The following is a 13,622-nucleotide window of genomic DNA, read 5'->3' as shown; positions in this document are numbered from 1 at the left end:
GTGGGTGGATGCATGCATGGTGCTAATATTAATAATTAAGATCACCATATAATAAGGATAATGCATGATAGCAGTGCTAGACGATGACGACAAAACAATTAATGTAATAAATTAATTATGCTGCTGTCGAATATTTAATACTTCGTAAGGAGAGCATTTATCTCTCGTACACATGCATCTGAAACATGTCACGTTTGTACTAGGGGATGATGATATGATGTTATATGTATTGAATAAAATATTACTTTTTAATATTGTTATTATTTAAAAATTTAAAATATTTATTATATTTTATGTAAAAATTTTAAAAAAATTAAATTATAATAAAATTACTTCTCAATACAAACCGTTGGAGGAATAAAAAAGAATTGTGTTCTGCTAATTAGCACGTGCATAAAATCAAATTAGTTGCTGTTGCTAGTACTGAGCTAGCTAGCATTTCCACAAAAAAAAAAAAAAAAAAAAAAAGCCGTATGAAATGGGAGCTGAGGGGAAGGGGAAGGTGAGCTAGCTAGCTAGAACCCCATCATATATATATTTGGTCAAGTTTTTGGAAAAAAAATTACCTGCAGTTTAGAGAGAGGGAGAGAAAAGTTTAAGGCTACGTTTGGTATTAAAGAAATCTCAAATGATCTATAAATAATAATAAAAAATTAATATATGGTAGTGAGTAGAAAGTAGTAAATAAATAGTTAACTGTTTATGATCAATAATAGTGAATACTCCAAATATAGCCTAAAGAGTCGAATTAAGGATATTCTTATTTATTTTAGCAAACTCTTAAATCCTTTTTAGATTCAAAGATTGTTTTATCTCATTTCATTGTTTTAATTTTTTTAAATTTTTAATATAATAAAAAATTTAATTTTTTTAAATTTTAAAATAATAATAATATTAAAAAATAATATTCTAATAATATATTATTCAATTAATTTAAAATTATTTCATCTCATCACATAAATTAAATCATGTTACCAAATTATTCTTTTCTCTCTCTCCCTCAAGCTGCTAGCTGTTTTCCCGTGCAATTCCAAGACATCGTGTCTTCGGATAAGTAGATTATAGCAAATGATCACAAATCAAAGCACACCAAACAAAGTTGGAGGAATGATGTCCCCAACATATATAAGAAGACAAAAAGAAGCGAGAGAGAGATATTAATTCAAAGCTTGAAGAGTGGAAGCGTAGAAAGGAGGTAGTGTCAGTGGTGATGATGGGCGACCGAATAAGCAGAGAGTGGAGAGTAGTCAAGATATATGACTTTGTGGGGGAGATGCATCAATTACTATATATTTTTATAGTTTATATTTATAATATTTTTTTAATATAAGATATGAGATATTTTTCATAAACTATATATATATATTTTATAGAATATGGAATATAAGATAATAAATAATAATTGATAAGAAGAATTTTTTTTTATGTAGATAATGATAGGTATGTCCATACGGCGTGTCTACATGTACGACACAGTGTGTAGTGGATAGAGAAGATTTATGACTTTATGTGGAATGTGGATGATAGTGGTACATAGCTACAGTATTTATGAGTTAGTGTATATATAATTTTTATTTAGGAATTATTTATGCAACATCATAAAGTTATGTTTAAAACAAATTTAAAATTATAATAATAGTCTTTTTAAAATAATAAATTTTTTCTTTTTTATCTATATTCATCAATAAAAACTACATACGCAATCTCCTATTCAAATCTATAAATAAAATTTCTCCATAATATAATTTAACTGTCTAAGTAATTGTTTTTACCTATTATTTAAAATAAATCACATCAATATGTACGTTATCGTGCAACTGAAAATAAAAATATATATAAAATAAAAAGTAGCATTCAGCCTCTATTTATATATTTACATCTCTATCGATTTTCACTACAGCTTCATCTTGTCCACCGACTCTAACTACTTTATACATTTTTTTTTTCCTTTTTTATTTTTTGAAATCAGAATCACATACTTCCTTCGTTGAAAACAAAAATCAGTCATTACAATACTTCTCCTCGAGTACATCATTTTTAATTTCTATTGGGCTATCCTCCATCCAAACCCTCTCATCAGAAAAATTAAAAGCTAACTTTGCTAGTTTGTGTGCTATACAGTTTGCTTCTCTATATATAAACCATATACTCCAATTCAATCTCCCATACATTACTCTTCTAACATCCTCTAAGATACTCCCATATTCAGCCCCTATCTCCTCCCCACTAATTGTAACATTTACAACCAACTTAGAATCTCCTTCAAAGATCACGTTTGATAACCCCAATTCAGTACACAACAGAGCAGCCCTCCTTAACCCCACGGTCCCCACAGCTTCAGCCACACTCGGGATACTATTATTAATAAAGCAAGAACAGAGACAGGCAAGTACCTCTCCATTTAAGTCCCTGACAACCACTCCAATTGCCACTTTTTTAATTTTGACATCCACAGCAGCATCCCAGTTTGCTTTCACTTCCCTTTCCTTTGATTTTTCCCATTTAATCATACTTCTATCCACCTTCCTTTGCAATTGAGTTTTTTGTTGCAGTAATAAAACAGTTTCTTGGGCAGCTTTGAACTCCTTTAGACCCTGGGTTGTAGCGGTAACAAGCTTCTTCAGGTGTTCAAAATTCTTTTCAAAAAGGAAAGAATTTCTCCTCATCCATATCTTTCTCATAATACATGCTACCACCTCCAACTCTTCTTCTTTGAGAAAAACATTCAGTTTCACCCACCAATCTACAAAAACCTCATCTGAACTACACCATTTGTTCACTGAACTGTCTTTTTCAGCCCAAACATCTGAGGCTGTTAGGCAACTCCACACAGCATGCATAAATGTCTTGGGTTCCCTTTCACAAATAGGACAACAATTAGACTTACTTTATACATTTCTTAAGACCGAGATGACCATCTCTCTCTCTCTCTCTCTCTCTCTCTTCACATTTTTTTTATTTTAATAATTATTTTTAAATGAAAAATAAATAGATATATAAAGCAAGTTTTATATTATTTAACCACTCAGGTGGTGGCTTAGTGGTTCATGAGTTTGAAAATGGATATTAGGTTGTCGTTTAAATAATAATTTGAGATAAAATTAGAAGAGATAGTTTTAAATAAGTTGAATAAAATATTGTTAGAATATTCTTTTTTAATATTATTATTATTTTAAATTTTAAAAAATTAAATTGTTTATTATATTTTGTGTGAAAATTTGATACAATTGTAATGATAAGATGAGTTGAGATCACTTCTCAATCTAAATAGATCTAGGGGTCGAATCCCGCAACGGAAAGCGCTAACGATTATTGATGATTCATTGGCTCATGGACAATTGATGCTCTCATCGGGCTGGGGTCAGGCTATGGTGCCTCAAGTCCGACTTGTAGGAAGTGTTTGCAATTCTCAACGTTTAGGCCCCTCTTGTTTGGCTCCCCAACTAGTTGGGTGCAACTATGGTCACGTCCTATAAGGAAGCCATCACTAGTCGCCCTCTCCAATCCTTTTTGTGAAGAAAAAAAAATTATATTATTTATAAAGTACTTAAGATTGTAAATAAAATTTATATGTATCTATTTATTTCGTATTGAATATCTTTAATTTCTATATGATCTTTTCATAAAAGGTATTGATTTGGCATAGGTAGGTTATACTCTTGAGACAACAAAGTTTCGATGCTATAGTAGAAGAGTAAATAAATGTAGACGATCAATCAAGTGAGCAACTAAGATTATTGTATTATGTACTATAGTTATGTATCTTCATAGGCTTTAATTTTTTAGTTGGATGAATTAATTTGTGTAAAGACATTGTCACGATATGTTTTTGGTTTTATTATTTAAGACAAAAGAAAGTAAAAGGAGGAAAAAGAGTCAAAGATGATAACCCTATATTAGAGTAGGTCATTTACATAACTACTAGAACATATTTTATGTTATCATATCAATCCAATTAGTCTTCACTCACAGGTATATATATATATATATATATATATATATATATATATATATATATATATATATATATATGTGGGGGTGAAAAACACCCCGGCCAACATGATAATATTTAATTTATAATAAAATATAATTTTAATTTTTTATTATAATTCGACATGGAGGAATAATATTTAGAGAAATTATACATAGAAATTTTACATTACACACGTTGACTTCATAAACATATGATTTGTCATTTTTATTATTATATTTTAGTGTTTAAATGTGCATATTTAAATAAAATGACAAAATTAATAAATCACATGTTGATTAAATAAACACGTGTGTATAAGTCTTACACGTAGCATTTATCTAATATTTGTAATTTATGAATATTTAGATTCTGTTTGAATTGAGAGTTGAGATGAAATGATTTTAAATGAGTAGAATAAAATATTATTAAAATATTAATTTTTAATAATATTATTAATTTTATATTTAAAAAAATTAAATTATTTATTATATTTTATATAATAATTTTAAAAAAATTATAATAATAAAATAAAACGATACAAACGGGACCTTAATGTCTAGTGTGTGTGGTACATTTACTGGTAGAACGATAACAGTCTAAAATGATGATGGGGAATTTAAAAGAGAAAAATGGAAGGGCAGGCATACGAATGAGAGTGGGTGCGTGGCCATACAAGGAAAAGTGCAATTTGGGTTTGGCTCTGGGTTTGGTAATGGGTACAGTGAAGCGTGAAATGCGGTGAGAGATAGGAGTACGGAGGAGGAATCTGATGCGGACATGACGCGTCCGAAATCAGAGGTGAAACCCAATAATTGCACCCCACGCTGCCCGACATTCATCATTCTGTCGGTTCTGGCCCCACCTCTCCCACCTTCCCACTCCATCAATCCCTTTCACTTCCCTTCAACCTCTTTCACGAGGTTTAACCCTCCTTATATCTCCATTCATTTATTTTATTTTTTTTTGTTCTTTTCTCTTTTAACATCCCATCCATCAATTATAAAATAACAGACGTTCTACCATTTTTATTATTTTTTAAAAATTATTTTACATAAATATTTTCATTTTAAAATTTAATTATATAAAATATTATAAAAATAAAATACTGCTCATCATTCCACGTCACTGATTTTAAATAAAAATATTTATTATTTTTATTATTAATATTTATTTTATTTTATTCTTATTAAATTAATTAGGTTGTTTTACTGATTATCCATATACCATATATTTATTTTTTTTAAAAGTGAAATTAAAATAAATAAAATATGTGGTGTATGAGGATGATAAATAGAATTATTCTTCTTTATATGTATTGTACAATCCATGAGTCATATACCAGTGTAGTGTGCATGATTTTTTCTAAAAAAGTATTAATTTGTTCGTTTGATTAGAACTTGGTTTATATCTTGTTTTTGTTACCATTACATGACTAGTTAGAGGTGTTATATATATATATATATATATATATATATATATATATATATATATTAATCATAGGACATAAATTAATGGTTCTTGGCCGGTTTGATGTTTAATGAGTTTAATTTAATTTAGAATTAGATCCAAATCTTGTGTGCTATTTTGCATGATTACCTTGATTTCACTGCGTAAGAATTTTGAACCTTTTGTTTTAATTATTTGTTAGTGTTTACATTTTTTTTTTGAATAAGAAAAAGATAAATATATAAGGCGAGTTTTATAATATTTATAATCATATGAGTGAATTTTGATTATTGCATACAAATGTTAAATGATTTAGTTTATATACCTATCTCTATTTACTTTAGATTATAAAATTCAAAGAAAAACTTTATAAGATATCAATTCCTTTATTGGAATCTCATGTCGAACTCTTAACTCAAACTATATTAGTCATGCACATTAATACAATCTTTAATAAAGTGTTATATACTACATTATTTTACTCCATGTTATTGCGAGGGCGTAATACCAGTTATTGATCCTTGAATTTGTCATATTTATGTGCGATTTAAATAGTGAAATAAGATGAGATAGTTTTAGATGAAAGTTAAAAGTTGAATGAAATATTATTATAATATTATTTTTTTAATATTATTATTATTTTAAATTTTTAAAAAATTAAATTATTTATCATATTTTATATAAAAATTTAAAAAATTTATAATAATAAAATAAAATAAGATAAACAATTTTACTATTTAAATAAGACCTAAGGATTAAAAAATTCCAGCCAAATGATGGATGGTACTCAAATTATAATTGCTCTTGTATTGTATGATGACATTTTCTTCGAGGAAGTTGGAAATTTCTTTGCATGGAGGAAAATTGCGTACAAGACCACATAAGTCTATGGCCTAGCTATAAACATCAAATCCCCAAGTACAGTGTGTGCTGCACATAGCCCGCAGAAATAGAAAAACGCAACAAGTTCCATCTACCCAAAAAAAGTAAACAAATAAATTTAGAGAGAAACAAAAAAAAAACACAAAGGACATATATATGGTCAAGCCACAAAGTGATTCGCAGGTACCAAACAAAATACAAATGAAACAAAGCTATAGGAACTTCAACCGACAGCTGATTAAGGATTCTTCTTCGTTTCTCTGTTTCTGTGTCTCTGTTTTTTTCCCCTCTCTCTCTTCTTACATAGATATCTGAATGCCACAGGTCCTGCTTATAAAAGAACACAACCAAAAAAAAAAAAAGAAGAAAAGGAACAGTACCGTATCTAGTACAACAGTTGCTGAATTTACTTGTCGTTGGAAATGGGCTTAGGCGTAAATAGAAGAGTTAAAAAGCTCGACTTTATGGTGCATGCATACTTTCTTACCAAGAAAGAATGAATTTTACTTATTAATAATGGAGCCGCCGCTGATCTGCTAGCTAGCTCTGTATAGCCGACCCAAAACAGAACGCCTTCTGGAGCCGACTGAATTGTCGTGCTTAACAAAACATGACTGTAAAAGCTATTCGCGCTCTGGATCATATATGCCTCAGATTCTGTCCCTGTTTGCAGCAGCACCAACATATACTCTCTCTCTCTCTCTCTCTCTCTCTCTCCATAAAACCACCCCCCTCCCCCCACTACCCAAGCCTCAAGGATCAATTAAAACCATCAAACTCTTCCTCATCTTCTTCCTTTTCTTCAACGTTCTCATCTCATAATCTCAAAATCAATTGAAGACAAGAGTAACTCTAACACTCAGAAAACCGATGCCTTCGGACTCCAACGAGCACCGCAGGCCAACAAAGCCTACCCACAACACTGGAGCCCCACCACCCGAACAAGAGCAGCTTCCGTGCCCGCGATGCGACTCCACCAACACCAAGTTTTGCTACTACAACAACTACAACTTCTCGCAGCCCCGTCACTTCTGCAAGTCCTGCCGCCGCTACTGGACTCACGGCGGGACGCTCCGAGACATCCCCGTTGGTGGCGGTTCTCGCAAGAACGCCAAGCGTTCTCGCACCGCCATCGCCACCAGTGGCGCCGTATCTTCTACCGCTACTTCTCACGTCGACCTTTTGCCGGCCAACCCTGTTCTGGTACCTTTCACGCACAATCATGGATCTTCCGTACATTTTGGGGCTGGTATTAACGGCGGTGGGGCAGACGGGAAGGGAAATGTGAGCGTTTGTGGGAGTTTCACTTCTCTGCTGAACACTCAGGGGCCGGGGTTTTTGGCGCTTGGTGGGTTTGGGCTCGGTGTAGGTCCCGGGTTTGAGGAAATGGGATTTGGGCTCAACAGAGGTATGTGGCCTTTTCCCGGCGTCGGAGATGGTGGTGGTTCGGGCTTTGTAGTCGGTGGTAATGGTGGTGCAACGGGAATGGGGAACACGTGGCAGTTCGAGAGTGGCGAATCCGGGTTTGTCGGAGGAGATCATCATTGCTTTTCTTGGCCGGATTTGGCAATCTCAACCCCAGGAAATGGTCTCAAATGAACTCCTCTTTGTCTATTTTTTGTTCTTGTCTTCTATGCATGGAAACTGTGGTTTAGGGTTTTGCTCGTTAGTGTTGAGAGAGTAAACTGTGGCATGAAACTTAGACAAAAAAATGAATTAGACTAGTTTTTTTTTTTTCTTTTTTACTGTGCTGTGTATTCTTTTTACTTTTTTTCAAGCTAGTGTCTATGCCTGCATGTAATTCTGATAGTTGCTGATGTGCCATATAGCTATTAGTTTCTTCAATTTAGCACACTACTCTTGATATTGGAGCTTGCCACCTTAAAAACTCTCACACTCTTCACGAAAATCTTCAAGAACCAGCACTAAAAAAATTATGGCAAGGATTACTTCCTATATGAAGATTAAGAAAATGTGGAGGATATATATAGATCTGTTTTTATCCAATTGATCATTTGAGTTACCAATCAACTGGGAATGTTTTCTTGGGGTGTGAAATTTAAAGCTGAGAGCTTTTTCGTTTGTCAAAGGTATATACGATATAGTATATAGTCCCCCCGTTTTTGTTCTTGTTGTGAATGACAGACAAGATGCAGTTTCAAGTACTAGTCCGTCCACATGCACATCCAAAAACATTCAAAGCATTTGACTTTTTGACCCAAGTACTCCGGCTTTGTGCTTTACAGCTGATCTCGATTCCAAATTTTCTGTGTCTCTCCGAGTTGAGTCATCTAATTAATTACTGTGACACACCCAAAAAAAAAAAAAAAAAAAAATCTCAATTGATTAAACGGGCTGCATTTGCTGCCACTTGGGTCCAACTCTACATATATTCACTATTCAACCCACATTATCCCTTTCGAAGTACTCTTTTCACAGCCAAGGTCCCAAAACCTTCGAAAATATGCATTAAATGCAGTCCATGCATTAATTTGCTTTCAAAGCCTTGTTTTAGGTTTAAAGAAATTTTACTTGCAATCTTGAGTAGATGACTATGTGTGCAATTTTATTGATGACTTGAATAAAAAAAAAAAAAAATTATTTTAAAACATATATTATTGTGATTTTAAAATTTTTTTAAACATAATTGTATAAACTTGTATAAGCGGAGACAATGATTGTATGTAGACTAACTTCATTTTTACATGATTTTAAAGATATAATATTATGGATATTAGTCAAAAGACACTACAAGAATTAATAGTACGTAAGAAAAATATTAAAGATATTAGATTACAAATTTGCTATGAAAAATGTTTAAACCAAATTGATGGTATCACGTTAGTGATGCATATATATATATATATAATAATTTTTTTTTATATTTTAATTTTAGTTTTTTAACTTCTGATCGCAGCATAAGTATGAAAAACTAACTATATATTACATATATCCATGTATTTAAAAATTACCTCTGGTGTTGAGAAATGCTCATTAATAATTCACAAGAGATCTTCCCACTTTTTTTGAATTTTATAGAGTTTTTTCTAAAATTTTGGAAGTATACGTTATTCTCTCATGTGTTTTGTGGGGCCTATTAGAGCCTTTGTCTTTCTTAATGTCCAACCTAGTTAACCGCTAAAAATGATATATATTGCATCAATCAAGATATTTTTATTTTGTAAATTGGTTTTGTCAATCACATAAGTTCTAATTTTGTAAGCCACGCACGAGTGGATAAAATGCATGTCACATTTTCTCAACTGGTCATTTGATAATTTGTACTTACATATTTTTAGTTTGTTTGTGGTTAATTATGCTGAATGTGCATTAGACATAGAAAATAAAAAGATTATGCTAACTCGCATTTAACGAGGATACATACATATATATATCTTTTTATTATATAAGTGGCTATTTAACGCCATCAAACGGAAATTCTTATTTTCCGTTAGTTCTTTGTTAAATCATCGTTAAGTCATCACGACAGCAGTTATTTTAGTCAGTTTTCAGTTTTTCACGTCTTTATCCATTGAGTATTAAGTTATTTTCGATTTATTATTTTTCTCCTTTAAGTTTTGACAGTTATGTTCCACCACTTTCATGCTTTTTCGCTATATACTTTTTCTGCTCTGCAAGTTGTATGATTCAGAAGCTTTTAGTCAGTCAGGTTGTACGTCTACTTTTTCTTATCATTTAGTCAGTTTTGCAGTTTTTAACATCTTTATCCATTGAGTATTAGGTTATTTTGGGTTTATTATTTTTCTCCTTTTAAGTTATGTCAGTTTCCACTTTTATGCTTTTTCGTTGTATACTTTTTCTTTCGGTTTATTATTTTTATCTTTTATATTTTGCCAGATGTGTCATACAACATTTTTATGTTTTCTGTCTACTTTTTTTGCTCTGCAGGTTGAATCAGTGCATGTATATAGGCAATTGTACCTGATTAAAAACAAAACTCACGGAATAAAAAATGTGCTCACTGAAGAAGAAGGAATAAAAAACACAGAAAATAAAAAAAGATTAAAACATTAAAAAAAATGTAAAAGCACAGAAAATCAGTGCATGCATGCGGTTGTCAGGGCAGTGCTCCAATATTAGTTTACATCTTTCTGTTATTGCACTTTCTAAAAAAAAAGAAAAAATTCATGTCAAATTTTTTTTTAAGGAGAATACATCTAAGTGGATAAAAAAAAAAAAAAAAACTATACAAAAAAAAAAAATTGTACCCCTCATTGAACACAAAAAAACACATGCATGCATATTTGACGAGTTTTTTTTTCTGGGAGTTTTTCTTTTCTCGTGTTTGGCTTAGTTGGTTTTGCAGTGATCGCTTGGGAGGAGAGGGGACATTGTACTTTATAAACATAATGTGTTTTGAGAGGCCAAACCTAACCAAACCAAACCACATCTATGCAGCCTCACTTCCAACTAAACAAATTCTGGTCTTTGCTAATGATCAAGCAAATTGTCATAGGTGAATAATTGATTAAAGTGTTCGGTGTTCATCTTTGGCAAAGCTCATCTTCTCTTCCATTTTTTTCTTTTACTGTTTGGGTGTTCATCTTTGGCAAAACTCTTCTATTCTCTTCTATTTTTTCATTTTACTGGTTTTTTATGTTTATTGCTGGTTTTTACAGGTGATTTCTTTCTAGCTTCTTTTCCATTTCTTCTAAAGTGTTCTTAGCCGGAGATTTAAAAAGCTGTAACTTTCTGTTGTTTAACCACTATGAATGCATGATTGTTTAGTGTGATATTTTCTGATGGTTGATTAGTATAGTGCTTTCAGACTTACTTTTTTTTTTTTTTTTTTTGGTTCATTGATTATTGCTTAGTATTATCTGTGAGTTATTTTTAGTGGTATGTTTTCAGATCTTGTTAGTATTATCTTGTGAGTTATTTTTTGTTGCCAGATATGAGAGAAGTATTTAAAAGAATCTTGTGTTGTTATAGATGTCTTTTCTTAAAGTAGTAGTTTGTCAGTTAGATAGAGACAGAGAAAATGCATCTATAAGAACACAAGATGATCAAAATCAACAATAAACATTAAAAACCACTAAACAATCAGTAATAAATCAACGAAAAAAGAAACATCAATAACATTTAAATAAAATAAAAAAAAAAACATTTTTTGACTTCCTTTATTTTTTTTCGTTACCAATATGAGACAACACTTTTATTAACCTAAAATGGTGCATGTGCAAGTGTTGTCCCATGCAAACAATTATATATATAGAATGCCTTAGACATGAGCACCCAAGACTCTTCGCATATTTGAGAAGAATAAAAGCCAAGACACAACAAACAAAAAAACAGAAAAACAAAGAAGAATAAACCTCAATAGATGTTTATATCTTTGAAGATATTGTCTCCAGATTTTTTTTTTTTTTTTAGTTTTTTCTGTTTGATCTTTAGATTGTTTTTTCTATTGTGAATCTGTAGATAAATTAATGGACGTTATTCGGATTTGTTGGTTTTTTTTCCGTTTGAGATTTGAGATTTCAAAGTAATTTTAACAACACAAGCCTAAACACAAAACCCTAATAACACAAACACAACCACAAAAATCCTAAATTTCGGATTCAAAAATCCTAATTAAACAATTACATAATATCATCAAGTAGATTTGAGATTTTAAAGTAATTTTAAAAACACGAAAAAAACTTACCATGGGGAATCAAAGACAGAGGGTGAGGTGAGGCCGACGGTCTGTGCGTGGTATCATTGGTAGGTTGCGGCTAGGTTGTGTGCGACTGAGAGTGGGGCTGAGGGACGATAGAGTAAGGCTAAGGAAGAGAGACGAGATACGAGAGAGTGAGGTAGAGACAAGATAGTGAGGCGGCAGAGACGGGAGAGTGAGGCGAGACGAGAGAGTGAGGCGAGAGAGTTGAAGAAAAGCAAAGAAAGGACGTGGTGGTGGGAGAAATAGAGAGACATGAAAACGAGGTTGGGTGAGTTCGGGGAGATGGGTATGGCGGCGCAAGTTTTAGCAAGAAGAAGAAGAAGAAGAAGAAGAAAGAAGAAGAAGAAGAGATGGGAGAAGGGAGGTGAGGGTTCATGCGGCGCATCAGAGAGCTAAAGAAAAAAATATAAAACCCTTAGGGTTTCAGCAAGAAGAAGAAGAAGAAGAAGAAGAAAGAAGAAAGAAGAAGAAGAAATGGGAGAGGGGGGTACGGTTCGTGCGGCGCAATAGAATGGGGAAGACAAAAAATGAAACCCTTAGGGTTTCATTTTAGCGGTGCCAAAACGGCGCCGTTTCTGAAGGGCTGAGCTCCCATTTTATCTCATACGGGTTGGGCCCGAAGTCACACACACAAAGCCCAACCGAAATAAACCACTATAAAAAGTCTAAACTCAAAGAAAAAGAATAGAGATGAAAAAAATTAAAACATAATTACTTAAAATAAGATAAAACAAACATCCACTTAAAAAAAAATGCCAACAATAAGTGTTAGAAATAATTTTCACTGAGTTTTAGATGTGAGAATTTGAGTTTTTTTTTTTTTTTTTTTAGCTTTAGATCTGAAAAATACATTAGTGTTAGAAATAATTTCCAACCTAACTATTTAAAATGTTAAATAGTTATTCATTACTCTATTTAAATGTTATTATTTGCTATTTAAAATATTATTCATGTTATTTCACACACACAAAGCCCAACCGAAATAGATCACTATAAAACTACTATAAAAAGCCCAAACTCAAAGAAAAAGAATAGTGTTGAAAAATATTAGAACATAATTACTTAAAATAAGATAAAACAACCATCCACTTAAAAAACAATGCCAACAATAAGTGTTAGAAATAATTTATACTGAGTTTTAGATGTGAGAATTTGGGCTTTTTTTTTCTGCTTTAGATCTAAAAAATACATAAGTGTTAGAAATAATTTTCAACCTAACTATTTAAAATGTTAAATAGTTATTCATTACTCTATTTAAATGTTATTCCTGTTATTTAAAATGTTATTCACGTTATTTTACTATTTTACAATAGTAAAAAAAAATAATGAAATATTATTAGAAAATTGAAGTTTATATCATATATTATTGTGACACAGGAGGCCCAATCTAAAAAACAAAAATAATAATAAAAAAACACATTAACACAAAATACACAACAACTTTTGCAGTAGTAAAATAAAATAATGAATACAATCATAATAATAATAAAACAAATTGAAATTAAAGAGACAATAATAATATAAAATATTGTTAAAAATTGAAGTTTATCTAATATATTATTGTGACACACAAGGCCTAATCTGAAGAAAACACCTTAATACAAAATACACAACAATTTTTACAATAGTAAAATAAAA

General features: G+C 31.3%; 2 protein-coding genes across 2 annotated transcripts; one reads left to right on the top strand and one right to left on the bottom strand.

Moving 5' to 3' along the window:
* Window positions 1-2,000: 2,000 nt before the first annotated feature.
* Window positions 2,001-2,840, bottom strand: LOC121235763. The gene has a single exon (XM_041132161.1). It carries the CDS (start codon window positions 2,838-2,840, stop codon window positions 2,001-2,003), a length of 840 nt encoding a protein of 279 aa, XP_040988095.1.
* Window positions 2,841-6,837: 3,997 nt separating this feature from the next.
* On the top strand, window positions 6,838-8,150 carry LOC121256336 (dof zinc finger protein DOF3.4-like). The gene has a single exon (XM_041157106.1). It carries the CDS (start codon window positions 7,172-7,174, stop codon window positions 7,898-7,900), a length of 729 nt encoding a protein of 242 aa, XP_041013040.1. The 5' UTR covers window positions 6,838-7,171; the 3' UTR covers window positions 7,901-8,150.
* The last annotated feature ends 5,472 nt before the right edge of the window (window positions 8,151-13,622 follow it).

The sequence above is a fragment of the Juglans microcarpa x Juglans regia genome, chromosome 1D (assembly GCF_004785595.1).
Source record: "Juglans microcarpa x Juglans regia isolate MS1-56 chromosome 1D, Jm3101_v1.0, whole genome shotgun sequence".
Lineage (NCBI taxonomy): Eukaryota > Viridiplantae > Streptophyta > Magnoliopsida > Fagales > Juglandaceae > Juglans > Juglans microcarpa x Juglans regia.
This window is presented reverse-complemented; position numbering and strand designations above follow the sequence as displayed.

What these genes read in the sequence shown, in the direction of transcription:
- LOC121235763 (XM_041132161.1), bottom strand. Translation starts at nt 2,840, where the DNA reads ATGCATGCTGTGTGGAGTTGCCTAACAGCCTCAGATGTTTGGGCTGAA.
- LOC121256336 (XM_041157106.1), top strand. Translation starts at nt 7,172, where the DNA reads ATGCCTTCGGACTCCAACGAGCACCGCAGGCCAACAAAGCCTACCCAC.